This window comes from Erpetoichthys calabaricus, chromosome 3, assembly GCF_900747795.2.
Source record: "Erpetoichthys calabaricus chromosome 3, fErpCal1.3, whole genome shotgun sequence".
In the NCBI taxonomy this organism is placed as follows: Eukaryota; Metazoa; Chordata; class Cladistia; order Polypteriformes; family Polypteridae; genus Erpetoichthys; species Erpetoichthys calabaricus.
Window position 1 is genome coordinate 72,162,396 of NC_041396.2, and position 18,834 is coordinate 72,181,229.

Sequence of the window (18,834 nt, forward strand, 5' to 3'; positions counted from 1 at the left end):
CCTAAACTAGATTAAGCAGTTTTTAAAATGTTAAACTATGGTATCAAAATGTTGTGTATTTGAAAGCTTGTATTTGCATACTGTTCCTGTGCACTAAATTCTTGTAAAACTTTCAATAGATTTTTTTTATTCAGCATTCTATATTTAATTCATTCTATGGCATAAATCATACATATAATTTGTATAAGTGAGATGTGGTATAACTAAAAATAATACACTTTATATAATTATGACATGTACCTTGTAATTTTACAAACTTTACTGTAATCGCGTACCTTTCATTTCTCAAGCAGTGAGGCCCCTGGGCAAAGTTGCTTGTAATATACAAGTATTCATTTCCTTTCAATTATTTTTGAGAATTTTTTTTGTTAGTAAGAGAAGTAATAGTTATACAAGATCCAGTATACAAGTTACCTGTGGCAAACACCCTGAAACTTTAGTTCATTCTTGTGGTATCATTTTCCATATTTCAAATCACAAACATATTTTAGACTAATTTCTCCCATTCTTTGTTATATTTATTGCTAAATTTCTGTATTTTTAAAATACTTCCAATGAAGCAATTATTTTATGTTCCTTCTTCTTCTTCTTTCAGCTGCTCCTCTCTCACCACATTCATAAACCTTCTCTTAGGCCTTCTTCTTTTCCTCTTGCCTGGCAGCTCTATCCTTAGCATCCTTCTCCCAATATACCCAGCATCTCTCCTCTGCACTCATCCAAACCAATGCAATTTCACCTCTCTGACTTTGTCTCCATACAGTCCAACCTGAGCTGACCCTGTAATGTACTCGTTCCTAATCCTGTCCATCCGCATCTCACACAGTGCAAATCCTAGCATCTTTAACTCTGCCTCTCACTTTCCAAGATTCCAAACAAACTGAATAAAAACTCAATTGCCATCGCCCCTAAACACCTCCATGCTTCCACAGGTATGTCATCTGAACCAATGGCCTTTCCATTCTTCATCCTCTTCATACATGTCCTTACTTCCTCCTTGCTAATCTGTTGCACTTCCTGATTCACTATTGTCTCATCAGCCAACCTTCTCTCTCTCATTCTGTTCATTCATCAGCCTCTCAAAGTACTCTTTCCATCTGTTCAACACACTCTCCACGCTTATGACTATGTTTCCGTCTTTATCCTTTATCACCCTAACCTGCTGCACATCTTTCCTAGCCTGGTCGCTTTGTCTAGCCAATCAGTACAGGTCTTTTATCCCTCCTCAGTGTCCAACCTCTCATTCAACTCATTATACACCTTTTCTTTAGCCTTCGCCACCTCTCTCTTCGCCATACGCTTATCTCCTTGTACACTTGTCTACTTTCTGCATCTCTCTGAATATCCCACTTCTTCTTTGCCAGCCTCTTCCTTTGTATACTCTCCTGCATTTCCCCATTCCACCACCAGGTTTCCTTTTCCTCCTTCCTTTGTTCAAATGTCACGCCAAGCACCCTTCTTGCTGTCACCCTTACTACTTTTGCTGTAGTTGCCCAGCTGTCAGGTAACTTTTCACTGCCACCCAGGGTCTGTCTTACCTGTTCAATGAACTCAGCTTTGCAGTCTTCCATTCTATGCTGCCTAATTACACTTTCCCCTGCTGCCACTTTGTAGTCTTCAATCTCCTTTAGATTGATCCTCCTGCATAGGATATAATCTATCTGTGTGCATCTTCCTCCACTCTTGCACATCACCCTATGTTCCTCCCTTTTCTTAAAATATGTATACACCACAGCCATGTCCATCCTTTTCACAAAATCCACTATCATCTGACCTTCTTTATTCCTCTCCTTACCTACCCATCACCTCCTAATCCCCTCTGTTCCCTTCACCAAAATCTGCTCCAATCACTACTCTCTGTCCCTTGGGTACACTGTCCATCTCTTCATCCAACTCACCCCAGAAATCTTCTTTCTTATCCATTGCACACCCAACTTGCGGGGCATATGCACTAACAACATTCAGCATCACACCATCGGTTTCCAGCTTCATAATCATCACTGTGTCTGACACTCTTTTCACCTTCAAAACACTCTTGACACACTGTTCCTTCAGAATAACCTCTACCACATTTCTCCTCCCATCCACACTATGATTGAACAATTGCCATCCTCCTTCAATATGCTCGTAGTAGGAACAAATTTGTGATCTCCTTTCATAAAAAAGACACAAATAAAATAATGTGAGGATAAATCTCCTAGAAAAGTTTTTATGTATGCATTATGCAAGTACATTTTTTTAATTTTAAATGATAATTTTTAAAATAGTCTCTTTGATTACTGACTTTTTAATGTTTTATGCATTTTTGCTTAGGAGTAGGAGCATATTGACTTACTTGGGTGTGGGTCATATGCACAGCCTGCTAATCAGTTAAACAGGCCCTCTTATAGAATGTTCTGGGCATGTTCAAGTGACCTCTCACCATGGTCTTAAAGGAATACTACACCCGAAAATTATATATTTTTTGTTACTTAACCTATGTAATTTGTGATGGCCATGAAACTTTTTTTAATATGTTTTCATACAGAACGGAAAGAAAAATGTTTTTGATATAATACAACCCAATGTTGAACAACTGCAAACAATGAGAAAAACATCCATGGGAAAATGTGCAAAATGGCCTCCAGCACCAAAAACAATCTTCAAAATGGTGGCAGGCAGTTACAATATTGAAAATATTTATCAAAATTATAAACAAATTAATGAAATGATATAACAATATGAAGATAATACTAGTAAACACACATAAATACAAAAATTAAGAAATAAATGCAAAAAAAAACAAAAATCATAATAAAATGGAAATTGCAAAATTAAATCTGTTAAAAAAAAGAAAAGGAGACCCTCTGGCCTGGCGAGCATTAAGTCTTTTAGCAGATTTTAAATAGGTTCTTGTGATTCATATATATCACAAAAGGGGTACTTTCCCCCTCCCTCTTCTACTGCCAATTTAATGGCTAAAAGTTCTCCTCTTTCTCCTTATAATTCTTTAGATGTAAGTTTTTTGCAATAGTAAATACGAAGATGATAAGTAAAAAAAATAGTAAATAAATCTGTCAAAATACAGAAGCTTTCTGAGCTTCATTTGTACAGAGACATTTGTGAGGGATTTTATTTGTTAAGGAGTAAACAACTACCAAAAGTAAATTCTTTTATAAAACATCAGTAACAATTTGCAGATTCCACAAATTATTACACTTGTTTAAAAAATTTAGGGACTTTTCCAATACAATGCCACCTTTACTTTAGTGGGATTTATGCTAAGTGTAGTTTAAGTATTAAATATAGAGTGTTATTAAACACAGTTTTCCACTTATCTCCTGTTTTATTTGAATAATGATTATAAGCACTCCTCAAGTCTAATTTAGTAAAAATATTGGAGTCGGTAGATTGCTTTAAAAGAATAGACTCATTGTTGATAGTTATAATTTAACTTATATTTTATTCAAATATCAATTGCCATTATCCAGGCATTGAAACACATTCTTTTTCCCTAAACAAACAACAAGCCTGAGCCAACTGGGCAGCAAGGAAGATGAACTGATCTATTTTCCAAATTTTTCATTGATGCATTCATCCATGACTCTGAATTCAAGTGTTAACAATACATAAAGTTTTCATTTTAATAATGAGGCTTCTAGCAATACCTCAGATACACAATTATAGACTCTGTAAGGTGGAGGAATGAGAGCCTTTTTATTAATAATGCCAGTCATTGCATTTACCTGGGAACAAATCCATCACTAGAACAGGAGGTTTTCATGCCTTTTTATTAACAGTCCGTATAACAGTAAGGAACACCAGGAAACAAAATTCTGGTCTTCCAAAGCTAAGAAAATGTAAAATTATTTTTGGAACGGGGGTATTGATAACAAAAAAAGTTAGTTTTTCAACATGCAAACTCCCTATCTTAACTAACAATGAGGGAAGGGGATATATTCCCTGAAGTCACTCAAATTATCCCAAGTCACTCCCAGTTGGATCTCTGTTGAATGAATCTTCATCTTACATTTTAGTTGTACAGTTGTAACATATAATTGAATCAAAAGACCAGAAGATCTTACATTTTCAGTAATGCTGGAGTCAGAAATTTCCAATGATTCAATGGTCACAGGCTAACATTAAAGCAAGTGCTGAATAAAATGAGCATTTTAATTTTCCTGAAGCTTAAGACATGAAGCAACCATATTTTCATAATCACTACAGTAGAAACATAAGCATTATAAAACTCTGTATTTCCTTTCTTTAAAACTTATTCATAGACTAACTGCTTTCTTTAGACTTGGAAGTATATTTGATATTTATTCATTTTGGACTCCATTTTTACACTTTCTTTCAAAAACTCTAGTCCCTATATTTAAAGCCACACTAATAACTCACATAACTTCATAATCCCCTTGAATGCCCAGCTCATCTTTCAGTTCTACTGACAATCTATTCACAACAAATACTAACTTATCCCATCCCACATCTGCAGCCAAGGTTTTACAAATGATAATATAATCCCCAGTAAACTTGTTTCTATGTGTACAGCTCAAAAGATGATTTTTTGCAAACCTTTTCATTCAGGATGATTAAATATGGCATGAAATTGTTTTATAAAAAACTATGAATTACAACAACATGGATAGTTATTTACATAAAGGGCTGGTACCTGTTATAAGGACATATTAACTAATAAAGAAATTATAATTGCGATTTTAGACATTTCTGTTATATATGTGAAAAGATATTGATCAAAGATGAAAAGACAATGCTTAATAAAGTCTTTGTTCTTATTTGGTTTTCCAGAGAAACACTTGGATGGTGAGATATGCTTTTCCCTAATCACATTAATAGTCTAGTCCAGTGTTTTATCAAACTTTTTTTGTGGTGGCGCACACCAAAACTATCTCAAGTCACACCACTATTCTCTTAACCACAAAAACATTATATCTCATAAATTTGCTCAACTGTTCAAAGGAACAGGACTAACAGAGAAACCATTAAAAAAGCAGATCCGAGAGAAGCCCTCGCAGACACAGCACTTAGTGAGCACTTTGGGTACACCTTCATTTGCTTTGTCCATTTGCCCACCCCTCTCTGCCTCAGAGGCAAATTGAATGCCCACTATCCACCGTCCATGTGAGTCTGATTGGCAACTACACATGAAGCCAGATGGACTCTAGCAGCCAGGAGACACATCCAAAGTGCTGTGACTGCAACATAGTGATCACGGAGTTGATTTTATGCCAGTTTAGTGCAGGCAGTTATGTCCTCCTCTGACAGGTCTCAACCACCTGGGGAACTTGTCCCTTTCGGGTTTAGACCCAGGTCTGCTACACTTTTATTTCCACAGTACACCTGGGAAGCTCTCAAGGCACAGCACTATGCCACGGCACACTGGTTGAAAAAACCAAATCTAGACTGACAGTAACAACAACAATTCCAGACACTTCAATGTGGCATTTATTTGTGAAAGACTGTTGCAAGGATGGTGCCATACCATTTACTTGTTTTTGAAATGCCTTGTGGTATTTTTCTGCAGTTGTTGTATTTCTGCAAAGACATGCTTCATTTAAGGAACACTCAGTTTAATGGTCTTAAGTTTTTGTTGTGAGAAAACAGAAATGCATGTCTCAAATAACTCATTTTATAGGTTGATATTTCAATACCTTGTTATAGGTTTCTTAAGATTATTTGTGTAAATAAGGTATTGAAATGTTGTCCTTTAGAATGTCTGCAAGCAACAAAATATGCTTTCATTTTTTCGATTATGGTTAGCTTAAGATGAATAATTTTAGAAGTAATTTTAATTTCTGTCATAAATATTAAATTTTGTAAATTATTTGTAGTTATTTTATAATAAATATATTTAGAATGAAACGTCCCTAATTTTAATTTTTTTTGTTTATGACTAGCCTATACAATATTCTAATAACATTTTAATTTTTAACTATTACTTTATATTGAATTACACTATGTTATTAATATTATTTTAAAAAAAGCTCTTACAGTAGAAAATAAAATTTTTAAGCATTGTGGACTAAAGTCACTTCTGGGGCCACTCCAGGATTAGTGGCCCTAAAGCAAATTGCAAAATGGTGCCGTTCAACGTCACCAACAAAACAATAAACAATAATCTGAATGATTTATTGTACATAATAAATACTTAGGAAAAGTCATTTTTTCAGACCACAGAACTAAGATCTTAACACGTGACTGAGGCAAAGTGCATATTATGTTTGTGATCATTCTTAAGAAAAAAATTTATTATATTCTTATATTTCATATATTGTATGCCTTTGACTTAGTGTGTGTTATGTGCAAGTTAAAAAATGTGGTTTTTAACATCCCTATAGACTGTTTGAGTTGATAGGTGAAGGTGTTTCGGATAAAAATTCCTTCCTATAAAAAAAAAACACTAGGATGTCTTAAAATGAACATTATATATGTGCAAATGGATTACATCTCTCACTTTGTGCTATCTGAATGAACACCAGAAAGTACAAACATCTATATATATATAATTCACTAAGCCGGAAGACAAGTAGCCACCCATGGAAAGCACGCCGGAAGGGGCGTGGATTCACTAAGCCGCCGACAAGTAAGACACCCATGGCGCACGCAGGAAGGAGCCACGCCCACCAACTCAAAGACCATTGGATACGATGACAACTCGCAGAGCCACACCCACCAACTCGGACGCGACGCCTCGGAAAACATGCCGTCATTTCTGTTTGTCTATGCCACAGTCCACATGCAGCTCTGAGCCACGTTGACTTTTCATTAGTCAACCTCAGTGGAACCTTGGTTCACACAGAGGCAGCGCCAGAGAGAGACAGAGGCACACACAGGCAGCGCGAGAGAGACAGAGGCACACACAGGCAGCGCGACAGAGAGAGCCACGCAATCCTTTAAAACTGAGGTTAAAACACAATGAAGGAAGCAGTCTTTAAAAACCAATAAGCCCTGTGCCTCTTTTTCATTAGCGTCTCACCTGCTTCACCGCCCTGCAACAGTCGAGACGCTTTCTCAGCAGCTGACCTTCTCTGTGCCTGACTCCACTACTGTCAGTCGCCTGATTAAAAATGGTGAACTCCTGCAATGTTACTATCTTGGTTGGCTTTTAAATAAAGTTCGGATTTGTTCAAATGTTCCTTTTTTTCCCCCTGTGCTTAAAACTCATTTAAAAAAAAAGTGTTTATACAACTGCTGCAATGTTACAGAGAGAGAGAGGGCTCGCGTGCTTCTGAGAGACAGAGGGGGAGGGGGCTCGCGTGCTGCTGAGAGAGAGAGGGGGGGGGGGGGGGGGGGCGCGGCTGGGAAGGCTCCTGTGCTGCTGAGAGAGAGCCTGCGCGTGCATCTGAGCAAAGACAATTTCTTGTTAGATTTGCCTTTGCAATGACAATTAATAAGGCACAGGGCCAAACTTTCAAAAAGATGTGAATGTATCTGCCAAAACCAGTTTTCAGTCACGGACAGTTGTATGTTGCTCTCTCCAGAGTTCCATCTTTTCATTCACTTACTGGTATGCCTGCAGGAACACGTGCAGCGAGCGAGAGAGAGCGAGCGACACACACGCATACAGGTGCGCGAGAGAGAGAGCGCTGGACGCATAAGAATAATAATACTTCATTACATTGATATACCGGTGTTTTCAGTATTCAAAGCGCTATCCACACAGGGAGAACCCGGGAAGCGAACCCAAAATCTTCCACAGTCTCCTTACTGCAAAACAGTAGCACTACCATTGCGCTACAAGGCAGTTAAAGAATGCACCGGCCTCGATTTTGTTTTCACTTCTGTTTACAGCGATCGGATCGTAGCGTGCATTGTTGCAATGTTACTTTTCTTGGTGGCTTATTACATTACGGATGTTTCACATGTTAACTTTTTTCCCTGTGCTTAAAACACATTAAAAAAGTGTTTCTCAATTGTGACTCCGGAACAACCCAGTACGCAAGCTATATTAAGCGTCAACAACGAAGACTCGCTACACCTTAATGAACAAGTGCTGAAACTTATCCCTACCGACGAAGTAACTTTCACCAGCGTGGCCTCCATCGTCACAGACGATCCCGCTTTCAGTCACGGACAATTGTATGTTGCTCTCTCCAGAGGTCCATCTTTTCATTCACTCACAGTGGTATCCACAAACCCACTCTATTTGGACAACTGTGTCATTCAGCAAGTGTTCACCCATCAATACATAATTATGCGGCGTATGTTACGCCACGGGTTGGCTAGTCTAATATAAATCTTTATAAATACTGATGCTTGCAATTGATGTTTATAGTGTTTGTTTTTACAAAGTGTTTATTGCTTACTTTTTTTTTTGTAACTTGCAATAAAGAATTATTTTTCTAACATGCAAAAGTCTATGGATGTGGTTTTGCTGTGAGAAAAGCAACTTATGGGATATTTTTTTTTGGTAAGTCTGAATTTGCATATACCGATTCAGATGTGAAAAGGCAGTTTTGACTTGATGTTTACCAAATACACTGTGCTGACTTTTAAGCCAGATACAGCTGGTTGAAGGTAATACAGCAAAAGAACATGGGATAAATGCACAGTGGAAAAATGCATGTTGCTGCAAATTCCCACAGTTCGTGTGTGGCTTTTTCCCATTCTGTTCACACTTTAAAAAAAAAATGATGAAAAGGTTTTTTCTGCTCACTGAAATGTAGTTTTCATTTTTGTCCCATGGGGTTTTGTGCCATGTGCCAAAGCCCTGCTTGTTTAAAAGTCTCCATTACATAGAATATGGAAAGCATATGCACTATATACATTTTGCATTCTACCTTATCTATATATATATAAAATCCCTATGTGCGTCCAGGTGTCCGTGTGTGGGTGTCTTCTGATGAAGTGTGCATGCGCGGGGCACGGTGCTATGCGCGATATTACTGTCAGAGAAAGTTAGAGTCGTTTTACAGAAATACAAACCAGTATTACTGCGAGAGGAAATTAAAGGTACACAATACAGTGACGCATATTACAGCCACATACAAGCCAGTATTACTGTCAGAGGAGATTAAAGGCATATTACCGACGCGCACGCCTGTATTACCGCCAGAGAAAATTAAAGGTATATTACAGACGTACGGACGTATATTACGGACGTACAAGCCAGCGGACGTATAAGACGGTATCCTTCAATAAGGGCGCGCACAGGCATCCTTCAATAAGGGCACGCACAAAAAGGCGAGCCTCAAAAGGACTACCTCAATTGGGCGCAGCGAATAAAGGCGCGTGTAAATAAAGATCTGCACCTGTTGCTCTTCACATATTCCAGAGCCATTTGAACTAAATTATTTACACGCCCTTATTGAATAGAGCCATACAAGACAGTATTACTGTCACAGAAAATTAAAGACACACAATACACGGCGGCAGCCCACGAAGAACGGTCAGCTCAGCAAGTAAGCATGAACAAAAGAAAGGCTGAAAGAAAGAAAAATCCGACCAACAAAAAGAATGAGGTCAAAGTCCCTTGCCATTTAATATAGACTGTTCCTACTAATGTTTATGCACTGCTGTTCTAGCGCCCGTTATTGTAACGGGCTAAATGACTAGTAGTCCAATATAAAACACTTGAGACTCTGAAATGGGAACATTGAATGTTTTTTCCTACAACTTCTTCTTTCAGCTGCTCCCGTTATGGGTCGCCACAGCGGATCATCTTCTTCAATATCTTTCTGTCCTCTACATCTTGCTCTGTCACACCCACCACCTGCATGTCCTCTCTCACCACATCCATAAACATTCTCTTAGGCCTTCCTCTTTTTCTCTTGCCTGGCAGCTCTATCCTTAGCATCCTTCTCCCAATATACTCAGCATCTCTCCTCTGCACATGTCCAAACCAACGCAATCACACCTCTCTGACTTTGTCTCCCAACCGTCCAACTTGAGCTGACCCTGTAATGTACTCATTTCTAATCCTTTCCATCCTTGTCACACCCAATGCTGGTCAGTGCTCCCGTCTCCAACCCATATAACATAGCTGGTCTCACTACCATCCTTTCACTCTTGCTGATAACTGTCTGTCACAAATCACTCCTGACACTCTTCTCCACCCATTCCACTCTGCCTGCACTTTCTTTTTCACCTCTCTTCCACAATCCCCATTACTCTGTACTGTTGATCCCAAGTATTTAAACTCATCCACCTTCACCAACTCTACTCCTTGCATCCTCACCATTCCACTGACCTCCCTCTCATTTACACACATTTATTCTGTCTTGTTCCTACCGACCTTCATTCCTCTCCTCTCTAGAGCATATCTCCACCTCTCCAGGGTCACCTCAACCTGCTCCCTACTATCGCTACAGATCACAATGTCATCAGAAAACATCATAGTCCATGGGGACTCCTGTCTAATCTCGTCTGTCAACCTCTCCATCACCATTGCGAATAAGAAAGGGCTCAGAGCCGATCCCTGATGTAATCCCACCTCCACCTTGAATGCATCCGTCATTCCTACTGTAGACCTCACCACGGTCACACTTCCCTCGTACATTTCCTGTACAACTCTTACATACTTCTCTGCCACTTCCGACTTCCTCATAAAATACCACAACTCCTCTCGAGGCACCCTGTCATGTGCTTTTTCCAGGTCCACAAAGATGCAATGCAACTCCTTCTGGCCTTCTCTATACTTCTCCATCAACATCCTCTGAGCAAACATCACATTTGTGGTGCTCTTTCTTGGCATGAAATCATACTGCTGCTCACTAATCACGATCACTTCTTAACCTAGCTTCCACTATTGTTTTCCATAACTTCATGGTGTGGCTCATCAATTTTATCCCCCTGTAGTTACTACAGCCCTGCACATCCCCTTTATTCTTAAATATCAGCACTAGTACACTCCTTCTCCACTCCTCAGGCATCCTCTCACTTTCCAAGATTCCATTAAACAATCTTGTTAAAAATTCTACTGCCATCTCTCCTAAACACCTCCATGCTTCCACAGGTATGTCATCTTGACCAACGGCTTTTCCATTCTTCATCCTCTTCATAGCTGTTCTTGCTTCCTCCTTGCTAATCCATTGCACTTCCTGATTCACTATCTCCACATCATTCAACCTCTTCTCTCTCTCATTCTCTTCATTCATCAGCCTCTCAAAGTACTCTTTCCATCTGCTCAACACACTCTCCTCACTTGTAAGTATGTTTCCATCGTTATCCTTTATTACCGTAACCTGCTGCACATCTTTCCCAGCTCAGTCCCTCTGTCTAGCCAATCGGTACAGGTCCTTTTCTCCCTCCTTAGTATCCAACCTTTCATACGACTCATCGTATGCCTTTTCTTTAGCCTTCGCCACCTCTCTCTTCACCTTGTGCCTTATCTCCTTGTACTCTTGTCTACTTTCTGCATCTCTCTGACTATCCCACTTCTTCTTTGCCATCCTCTTCCTCTGCATATTCTCCTGTATTTTCCCATTCCACCACCAGGTTTCCTTTTCTTCCATCCTCTGTCCAAATGTCACACCAAGCACCCTTCTTGCTGTCACCCTTACTACATCTGCTGTAGTTTCCCAACTGTCTGGTAATTCTTCACTACCACCCAGTGCCTGTCTCACCTTCTCCCTAAACTCAACCTTGCAGTCTTCCTTTTTCAGCTTCCACCATTTGATCCTTGGCTCAGCCCTCACTCTCTTCCTCTTCATGATCTCCAACGTCATCCTACAGACCACCATCCTATGCTGCTTAACTACACTTTCCCCTGCCACCAGTTTGCAGTCTTCAATCTCCTTCAGATTGACTCTTCTGTATAGGATGTAATCTACCTGTGTGCATCTTCCTCCACTCATGTACGTAACCCTATGTTCCTCCCTCTTCTTAAAATACGTATTCACCACAGCCATGTCCATCCTTTTGGTAAAATTCACTATCCTCTGACCTTCTTCATTCCTCTCCTTGACACCGTACCTACCCATTACCTCCTCGTCTCCTCTGTTCCCTTGACCAACATGTCCATTGAATTCCGCTCCAATCACCACTTTCTGTCCCTTGGGTACACTGTTCATCACTTCATCCAACTCACTCCAAAAATCTTCTTTCTCATCCGTTGCACACCCAACTTGCGGGGCATATGCACTAACAACATTCATCATCACACCTCCAATTTTCAGCTTCATAATCATTACCCTGTCTGACACTATTTTCACCTCCTAAACACTCTTGGCATACTGTTCCTTCAGAATAACCCGTACTCCATTTCTCCTCCTATCCACACCATGATAGAACAATTTGAATCCACCTCCAATCCACCTGGCCTTACTCCCTTTCCATTTAGTCTCTTGCATGCACAATATATCAACCTTCCTTCTCTCTATCATATCTGCTAACTCTCTACCCTTATCAATCATACTGCCAACATTCAAAGTTCCTACTCTCAGTTCCACTCTCTTTACCTTCCTCCTCTCCTCCTGCCTCCAGACACGTCTCCCCCCTTTTCTTCTTCTCCTTGGCCAACAGTACTGGTGGCGGTCGTTGTTAACCCAAACCCATACCGATCCGGTATGGAAATTTGTATTGTTGTCTGCAAATTGATTTGGCAAAATATTACACCGGATGCCCTTCCTGACATAACCCTCCCCATTTATCTGGGCTTGGGACCAGCACAAAGAAACACACTGGTTTGTGCATCCCCTGTGGCTGGGTTGGGTGGAGCATCCACACATGATATAAGAAAGTCAAGTATTTAAAACTATGGGAAAAATAAGAATTTCTGAATTTCATCTAAATGTTAATGTCATACTAGTGCTTTTTTTCTAAATGTAAAATATGAGAAGGCATAATATTATAATGCCACATAACTAAATTAGAAGTAAGAGTGACTCATTGATCTGTGAAACTGGTTGGAATAAAAACCTTAATCTACCTTAGTGCACCTGGTCTGAACTTGAGAACCACTGTCTAAGTAAACATTAACTTTTCTGCTTCCTTTCTGTTTGATGCTTCTGGGACATTACACTTACATAATGGTACAACTTTACAAAAGTCTATTTATACTAAAATGTCCTGTTTATATGTTTTTGAAGAATATTGTTCTACAAGTATGTGTTATATAGTATACAAGTATGTGTCATTTTATGCAGTTGTCCAGTTTAGTTATATTTAGTTCTAAGGCTTTTTTTCTGGAACTACTGCTCTTTAGCTCAATTTAAAAACCAAGGTTTATTACATTGTTGATTTGTTTAATGAAAAAAAATGTATGACACGCTATAGAAAGCATATTGATTAGAGATGGCAGACTTAGATTGCTGGGTACTGAACCTTGAAATATGTTACAGTGTTCTCTGGGAGCCGATGAGTGATGGGAAAAAGTTGATTTCTCTGGCTGATAATTACCTTCTGCTGTGGGACTTGAAGGAGAGCACCACTAAAGCTGTGGTAAGACGAGTGATCCAATTATTTGATACCTTGCTAATACTGGTGTTATATTTTCAATAGAGACTCTATGATCTGTTTTAGTTTACTAGTTTTTCAATAAAATTTTGATGTGTGTAAAATAAGTTTTCCCCCCAAAAAATAAAGTGAAATGACAAGTAAAATAGATTCTGGTTTAGACTACATTCAGATATTTTCCAGATTTTTTGGCTTAAAGCTTTGATGTATTTAGCTAAGGAGGCATCACCCTCACTGAGAAATACAGTGCAAATCATCAGATGGTCAGTGCATCCTTATAAACTCAGATGTGATGCCTTTTGTTAGCAGGATAGGAAAATGCAAGGCATTGAATCAAATTGAGATGGGCATTATATTAATGTTAATTATAATAATAATTATATTAAAATGTACTAATACATTTTATATTACAGACATTCTACATTTTAATATCAATATTTGAGCATGTTATTTTATTTGATATAATAAGCAGAAGATAATACCTATTATTATTCATTTAAGTATTGAGTTTTTGGCCACATTAAGTGCATCAAATATATAGCATTGCTGTGTATGGTACAGGAGCCAGTCATTTTCTAACCTGCTATATCATAACACAGGGTCACGGGGGACTGGCCCTAACACAGGGTCACGGGGGTCTGCTGGTGCCAGTCCCAGCCAGCACAGGGTGCAAGGCAGGAACAAACCCCGGGCAGGGTGCCAGCCCACCACACACACACACACACACACACTAGGGACAATTTAGGATCGCCAATGCACAATGCGGAAGGAACTCCGAGTCCAGCTCAGGGCGGCGAAGGAGCAGTACAAGAGAAAGCTGGAGCAGAAGTTGCAGAATAACAGCATGAAGGAAGTGTGGGATGGGATGAAGATCATCACTGGCTGCAGCTCGAAGCGGGGTGCCACCATCGAGAGAGATGTGGAGAGAGCAAACCAGATGAACAACTTTTTTACCAGGTTTGACCACCCTCACCCACTCTCACCTCGAATTACTGCACCCTCCACCCATCCTTCTGCTGATAGCAGCATAAGAGAGAGTTTACCCCAACCCACAATTACAGCAGCCCAGGTAAGCAGAGAGCTGAGGAGACTTTGTGCTAGTAAAGCAGCAGGTCCAGATGGAGTATCGCCACGACTGCTGAAGGCCTGTGCGCTGGAGCTGGGGAGTCCTCTACAGCGCATCTTCAACCTGAACCTGGCACAGGGGAGAGTCCCGAGGCTTTAGAAAACATCTTGCATCACCCCAGTCCCAAAGGTATCATGACCAGGTGAGCTGAATGACTTCCGGCCTGTCGCTCTGACGTCACATGTGATGAAGCCCATGGAGTGTCTGCTGCTTCACCACCTGAGGCCACAGGTCCGCCACACCCTCGACCCTCTGCAGTTCGCATACCAGGAGAAAGTGGGAGCGGAGGATGCCATCATCTGTATGCTACACCGATCCCTCTCCCACTTGGACAGAGGCAGGGGTGCTGTAAGAATTATGTTTCTGGACTTCTCTAGCGCCTTCAACACCATCCAACCTCTGCTCCTTAGGGACAAGCTGACAGAGATGGGAGTAGATTCATACCTGGTGGCATGGATCATGGACTGTCTTACAGACAGACCTCAGTATGTGCGTCTCGGGAACTGCAGGTCTGACATTGTGGTCAGCAACACAGGAGCACCGCAGGGGACTGTACTTTCTCCGGTCCTGTCCAGCCTATATACATCGGACTTCCAACACAACTCGGAGTCCTGCCATGTGCAAAAGTTCGCTGACGACACTGCTATCGTGGGCTGCATCAGGAGTGGGCAGGAGGAGGAGTATAGGGACCTAATCAAGGACTTTGTTAAATGGTGCGACTCAAACCACCTACACCTGAACACCAGCAAAACCAAGGAGCTAGTGGTCGATTTTAGGAGGCCCAGGCCCCTCATGGACCCCGTGATCATCAGACGTGACTGTGTGCAGAGGATGCAGACCTATAAATACCTGGGAGTGCAGCTGGATGATAAATTGGACTGGACTGCCAATACTGATGCTCTGTGTAAGAAAGGACAGAGCCGACTATACTTCCTTAGAAGGCTGGCATCCTTCAACATCTGTAATAAGATGCTGCAGATGTTCTATGAGACGGTTGTGATGAGTGCCCTCTTCTACGCGGTGGTGTGCTGGGGAGGCAGCATAAAGAAGAAGGACGCCTCACGCCTGGACAAACTGGTGAGGAAGGCAGGCTGTATTGTAGGCACGGATCTGGACAGTTTGACATCAGTGGCAGAGCGCCGGGCGCTGAGCAGGCTCCTGTCAATCATGGAGAATCCACTGCATTCACTGAACAGTATCATCTCCAGACAGAGGAACAGCTTCAGCGACAGACTGCTGTCACTTTCCTGCTCCACTGACAGACTGAGGAGATTGTTCCTCCCCCACACTATGCGACTCTTCAATTCCACCCAGGGGGGTAAACGTTAACATTTTTCAAAGTTATTGTCTGTCTGTATACCTGCATTGTTATCACTCTTTAATTTAATATTGTTCTTTATCTGTATGCTGCTGCTGGAGTATGTGAATTTCCCCTTGGGATTAATAAAGTATCTATCTATCTATCTATCTATCTATCTATCTATCTATCTATCTATCTATCTATCTATCTATCTATCTATCTATCTATCTATCTATCTATCTATCTATCTATCTATCTATCTATCTATCTATCTATCTATCTATCTATCTATCTATCTATCTATCTATCTATCTATCTATCTATCTATCTATCTATCTATCTATCTATCTAACCTGCATGTCTTTGGACTGTGGGAGGAAACCAGAGCACCCGAAGGAAACCCACACAGACACAGGGAGAAAATGCAAACTCCATGCAGGGAGGACCTGGGAAGCGAACCCAGGTCTTCTTACTGTGAGGCAGCAGCGCTACCACTGCGCCACTGTGCTGCATGGTACAAGAGCTAGACTTGTATATTATTTTCAGTTGTAAATTATGTTTTAAGGGTTGTATGGTGGTACAGCAGTTAACTCTGCAGGATGTAAAAGTCTAAGAATCATGTTAGACGAATCAGTGTCTAAAGTTCCTTCCATAGTGATCACTCTAGAAAACTAGTTTATTAAAAAACAACAAGTATTGAAAGTAATCATGAAACATGTGGTCAATGAGTTATTAAACAGAGTTTATACTTGTTGGTCACCCAGGCATGCAGACTTGATGGACACTGAAAGAGAGAGAGTATAGAACTGTTTGCCCCATCGTAAAAAGATTACATCTGCTTAGATTAGTAACAGCACATTATGAATTAAACAGAAAATTAAATGAGAACATATTAAAAGTTTACAAATGAGAGGTTAACATACACTCTGTGAATTTTTTTTTACATAATTTCTAAGTGATCCAGGTAACTACTTGGTATAGATTAAATGGCCAGCAACCGGATAGTTTGTCTAAGCTAAAAGGACCCATTGTATAAAGAAATGCTTCCTGTTTAATCATAATGCATAGATGAAGGCATGGTACAAACTGAATTTCTTATTTTTCTCAGCCACTGAAATGCCTTTCACCATAAACATTTCCCTTACCCACAAGATGGACTACATTCACAAGAGAAATGGGCAAATATCATAGGAGCTAGAAACTTCTGGGAAGTGTACAAACATTTAAACTAGATTGTGTGTTGGTAAAACTAAGGCATATATAAAAAAAACACCCAGCCCAGCCTAATGTATAGTTGACAAAAAAGGTAGTAAGTACCTCTGTTCATTTAAAATGTTTATTCCTTAATGCTTGAGACATTAGAAAGAAAATGTATGAACTAGAAGTGACAGTATTGACTTGGAACTATAATACTGTATTGTAGAAATTACAGAGATGTGACTAAACAAGATTGATGGAGAGGAATATCATATTAGTGGCTACATGCACTTCAGGAGAGATAGACATGAAAGGAAAGAAGGAAGTGTGGTGCTATGTGTGAAAAATAATATTCAGGCCCATGAATTCAAGATGGAAAAAGGGAAAACATCAGAATCACCGTGGGTTAAGCTAGTAAGGAAGAAAACCATAAACTTGGCTACTGTAGTTTGCTAGAGGCACCATATTCTGATATTTCAGGCAATAGCATATTATTTAATCAAAAAAGACATATGTGCAAGAAAGAGGATGGGTGATTTTAACTTTCCAAAAATTGATTGGGAAGCACCCATGGCAAAGGTTTGTTTTCTCACCCAGTTTGTTTCAAGTCCAACAAGTGATAACGCCTGCCTAGATCTCATCTTTCAGAATATAAATACAGAGTAACAAAAATTGAATTATTGATACTTTAAGCAACAGTGATCACAACATGGTAAAATTTAAGATCATCTTTGAAAACATACAAATGTTTATTAAAACAAAGACGTGTAATTTATGAAAAGCATGGGGATGAGGAAGTATCTAGACACAGAATGGAAAAGTAAAAACTCAGCTGTAAAAGATAAGTGGTGTCACTTCAGAGACCCTCTGATCCAGGTTTAAAATATGTATTTTCTGAAAACTAATAAAGAAAAAGACAAAAAATGTACCAAAATGGATAAATAAGACCATTGTTAAATAGGCAAAACAGAAGAGATCTCTGTACAAGAAAATTAGAAAACAGCAAAATAATTCTGACTCCGAGGAATACTACAGCAAGAGATCAAAAAGTCAGGAGAAACCAAACGAAATTACTAGTGAAGCCAAAACAAACACCAGGGAATATTTTTAGCGCTACTGCACAAAAATAAAATAAATAAAACAGCATTTTAAAAAACAGTATTTTAAGAACAATCATGGACACAAAAGAAGAAATTAATAAAAATGAGAAGAAAATACCAAATGAACTGAACACATATTTCACCCAAGTATTTGTAAAGGAAGAAACAAAAGGAATGCCCCATGCAAAAGTAAAAACCAGATTTTAAAACACAAAACTCAAATGCGATTTAAGCCCTCGATATGCTGAAGAGTAATTAAACCCCTGGATCTGATTGGATCTTACCAATTGTACTGAATGTAATGAAAGACATCATCTATAAACACTTATTAGGCATATTTGAACAGTTTGTTATACAGTGGAACCTCTAGATACGAGTTTAATTCGTTCCAGCACTGAGCTTGTATAGCGAATTTCTCGTATCTAGAACAAACTTCCCCATTGAAAAAAATGGAAATCCAGTTAATCCGTTCCGCACCCCAAATATATTAACATAAAAATCAATTTTCCTAACAAATAACACTGATAAATTATATATACTGTAGTCTACCTTTAATAAATAACACTGGTAAATAATATAACTGATTATTAAAAGAATCAAAACAGGTGTCCAAAGTGCAGTAGAGCATTCAATAAATCTTTAAATAAATAATCTTTAAAACAGTTGTGAAGTGGAGGTTTAAAATACACAAGAATAACAATCCTTTAACACGAGGT

General features: G+C 39.5%; 1 protein-coding gene across 1 annotated transcript in view; it reads left to right on the top strand.

Annotated features, from left to right (window-relative positions):
• eipr1 (EARP complex and GARP complex interacting protein 1) overlaps positions 1–18,834 on the top strand; it is a 90,061-nt gene that overhangs the window by 26,964 nt on the left and 44,263 nt on the right. The window contains exon 5 of the mRNA XM_028796914.2: positions 13,281–13,380. Coding sequence (XP_028652747.1) covers positions 13,281–13,380 — 100 coding nt within the window. The remainder of the gene's footprint in view (positions 1–13,280; positions 13,381–18,834) is intronic.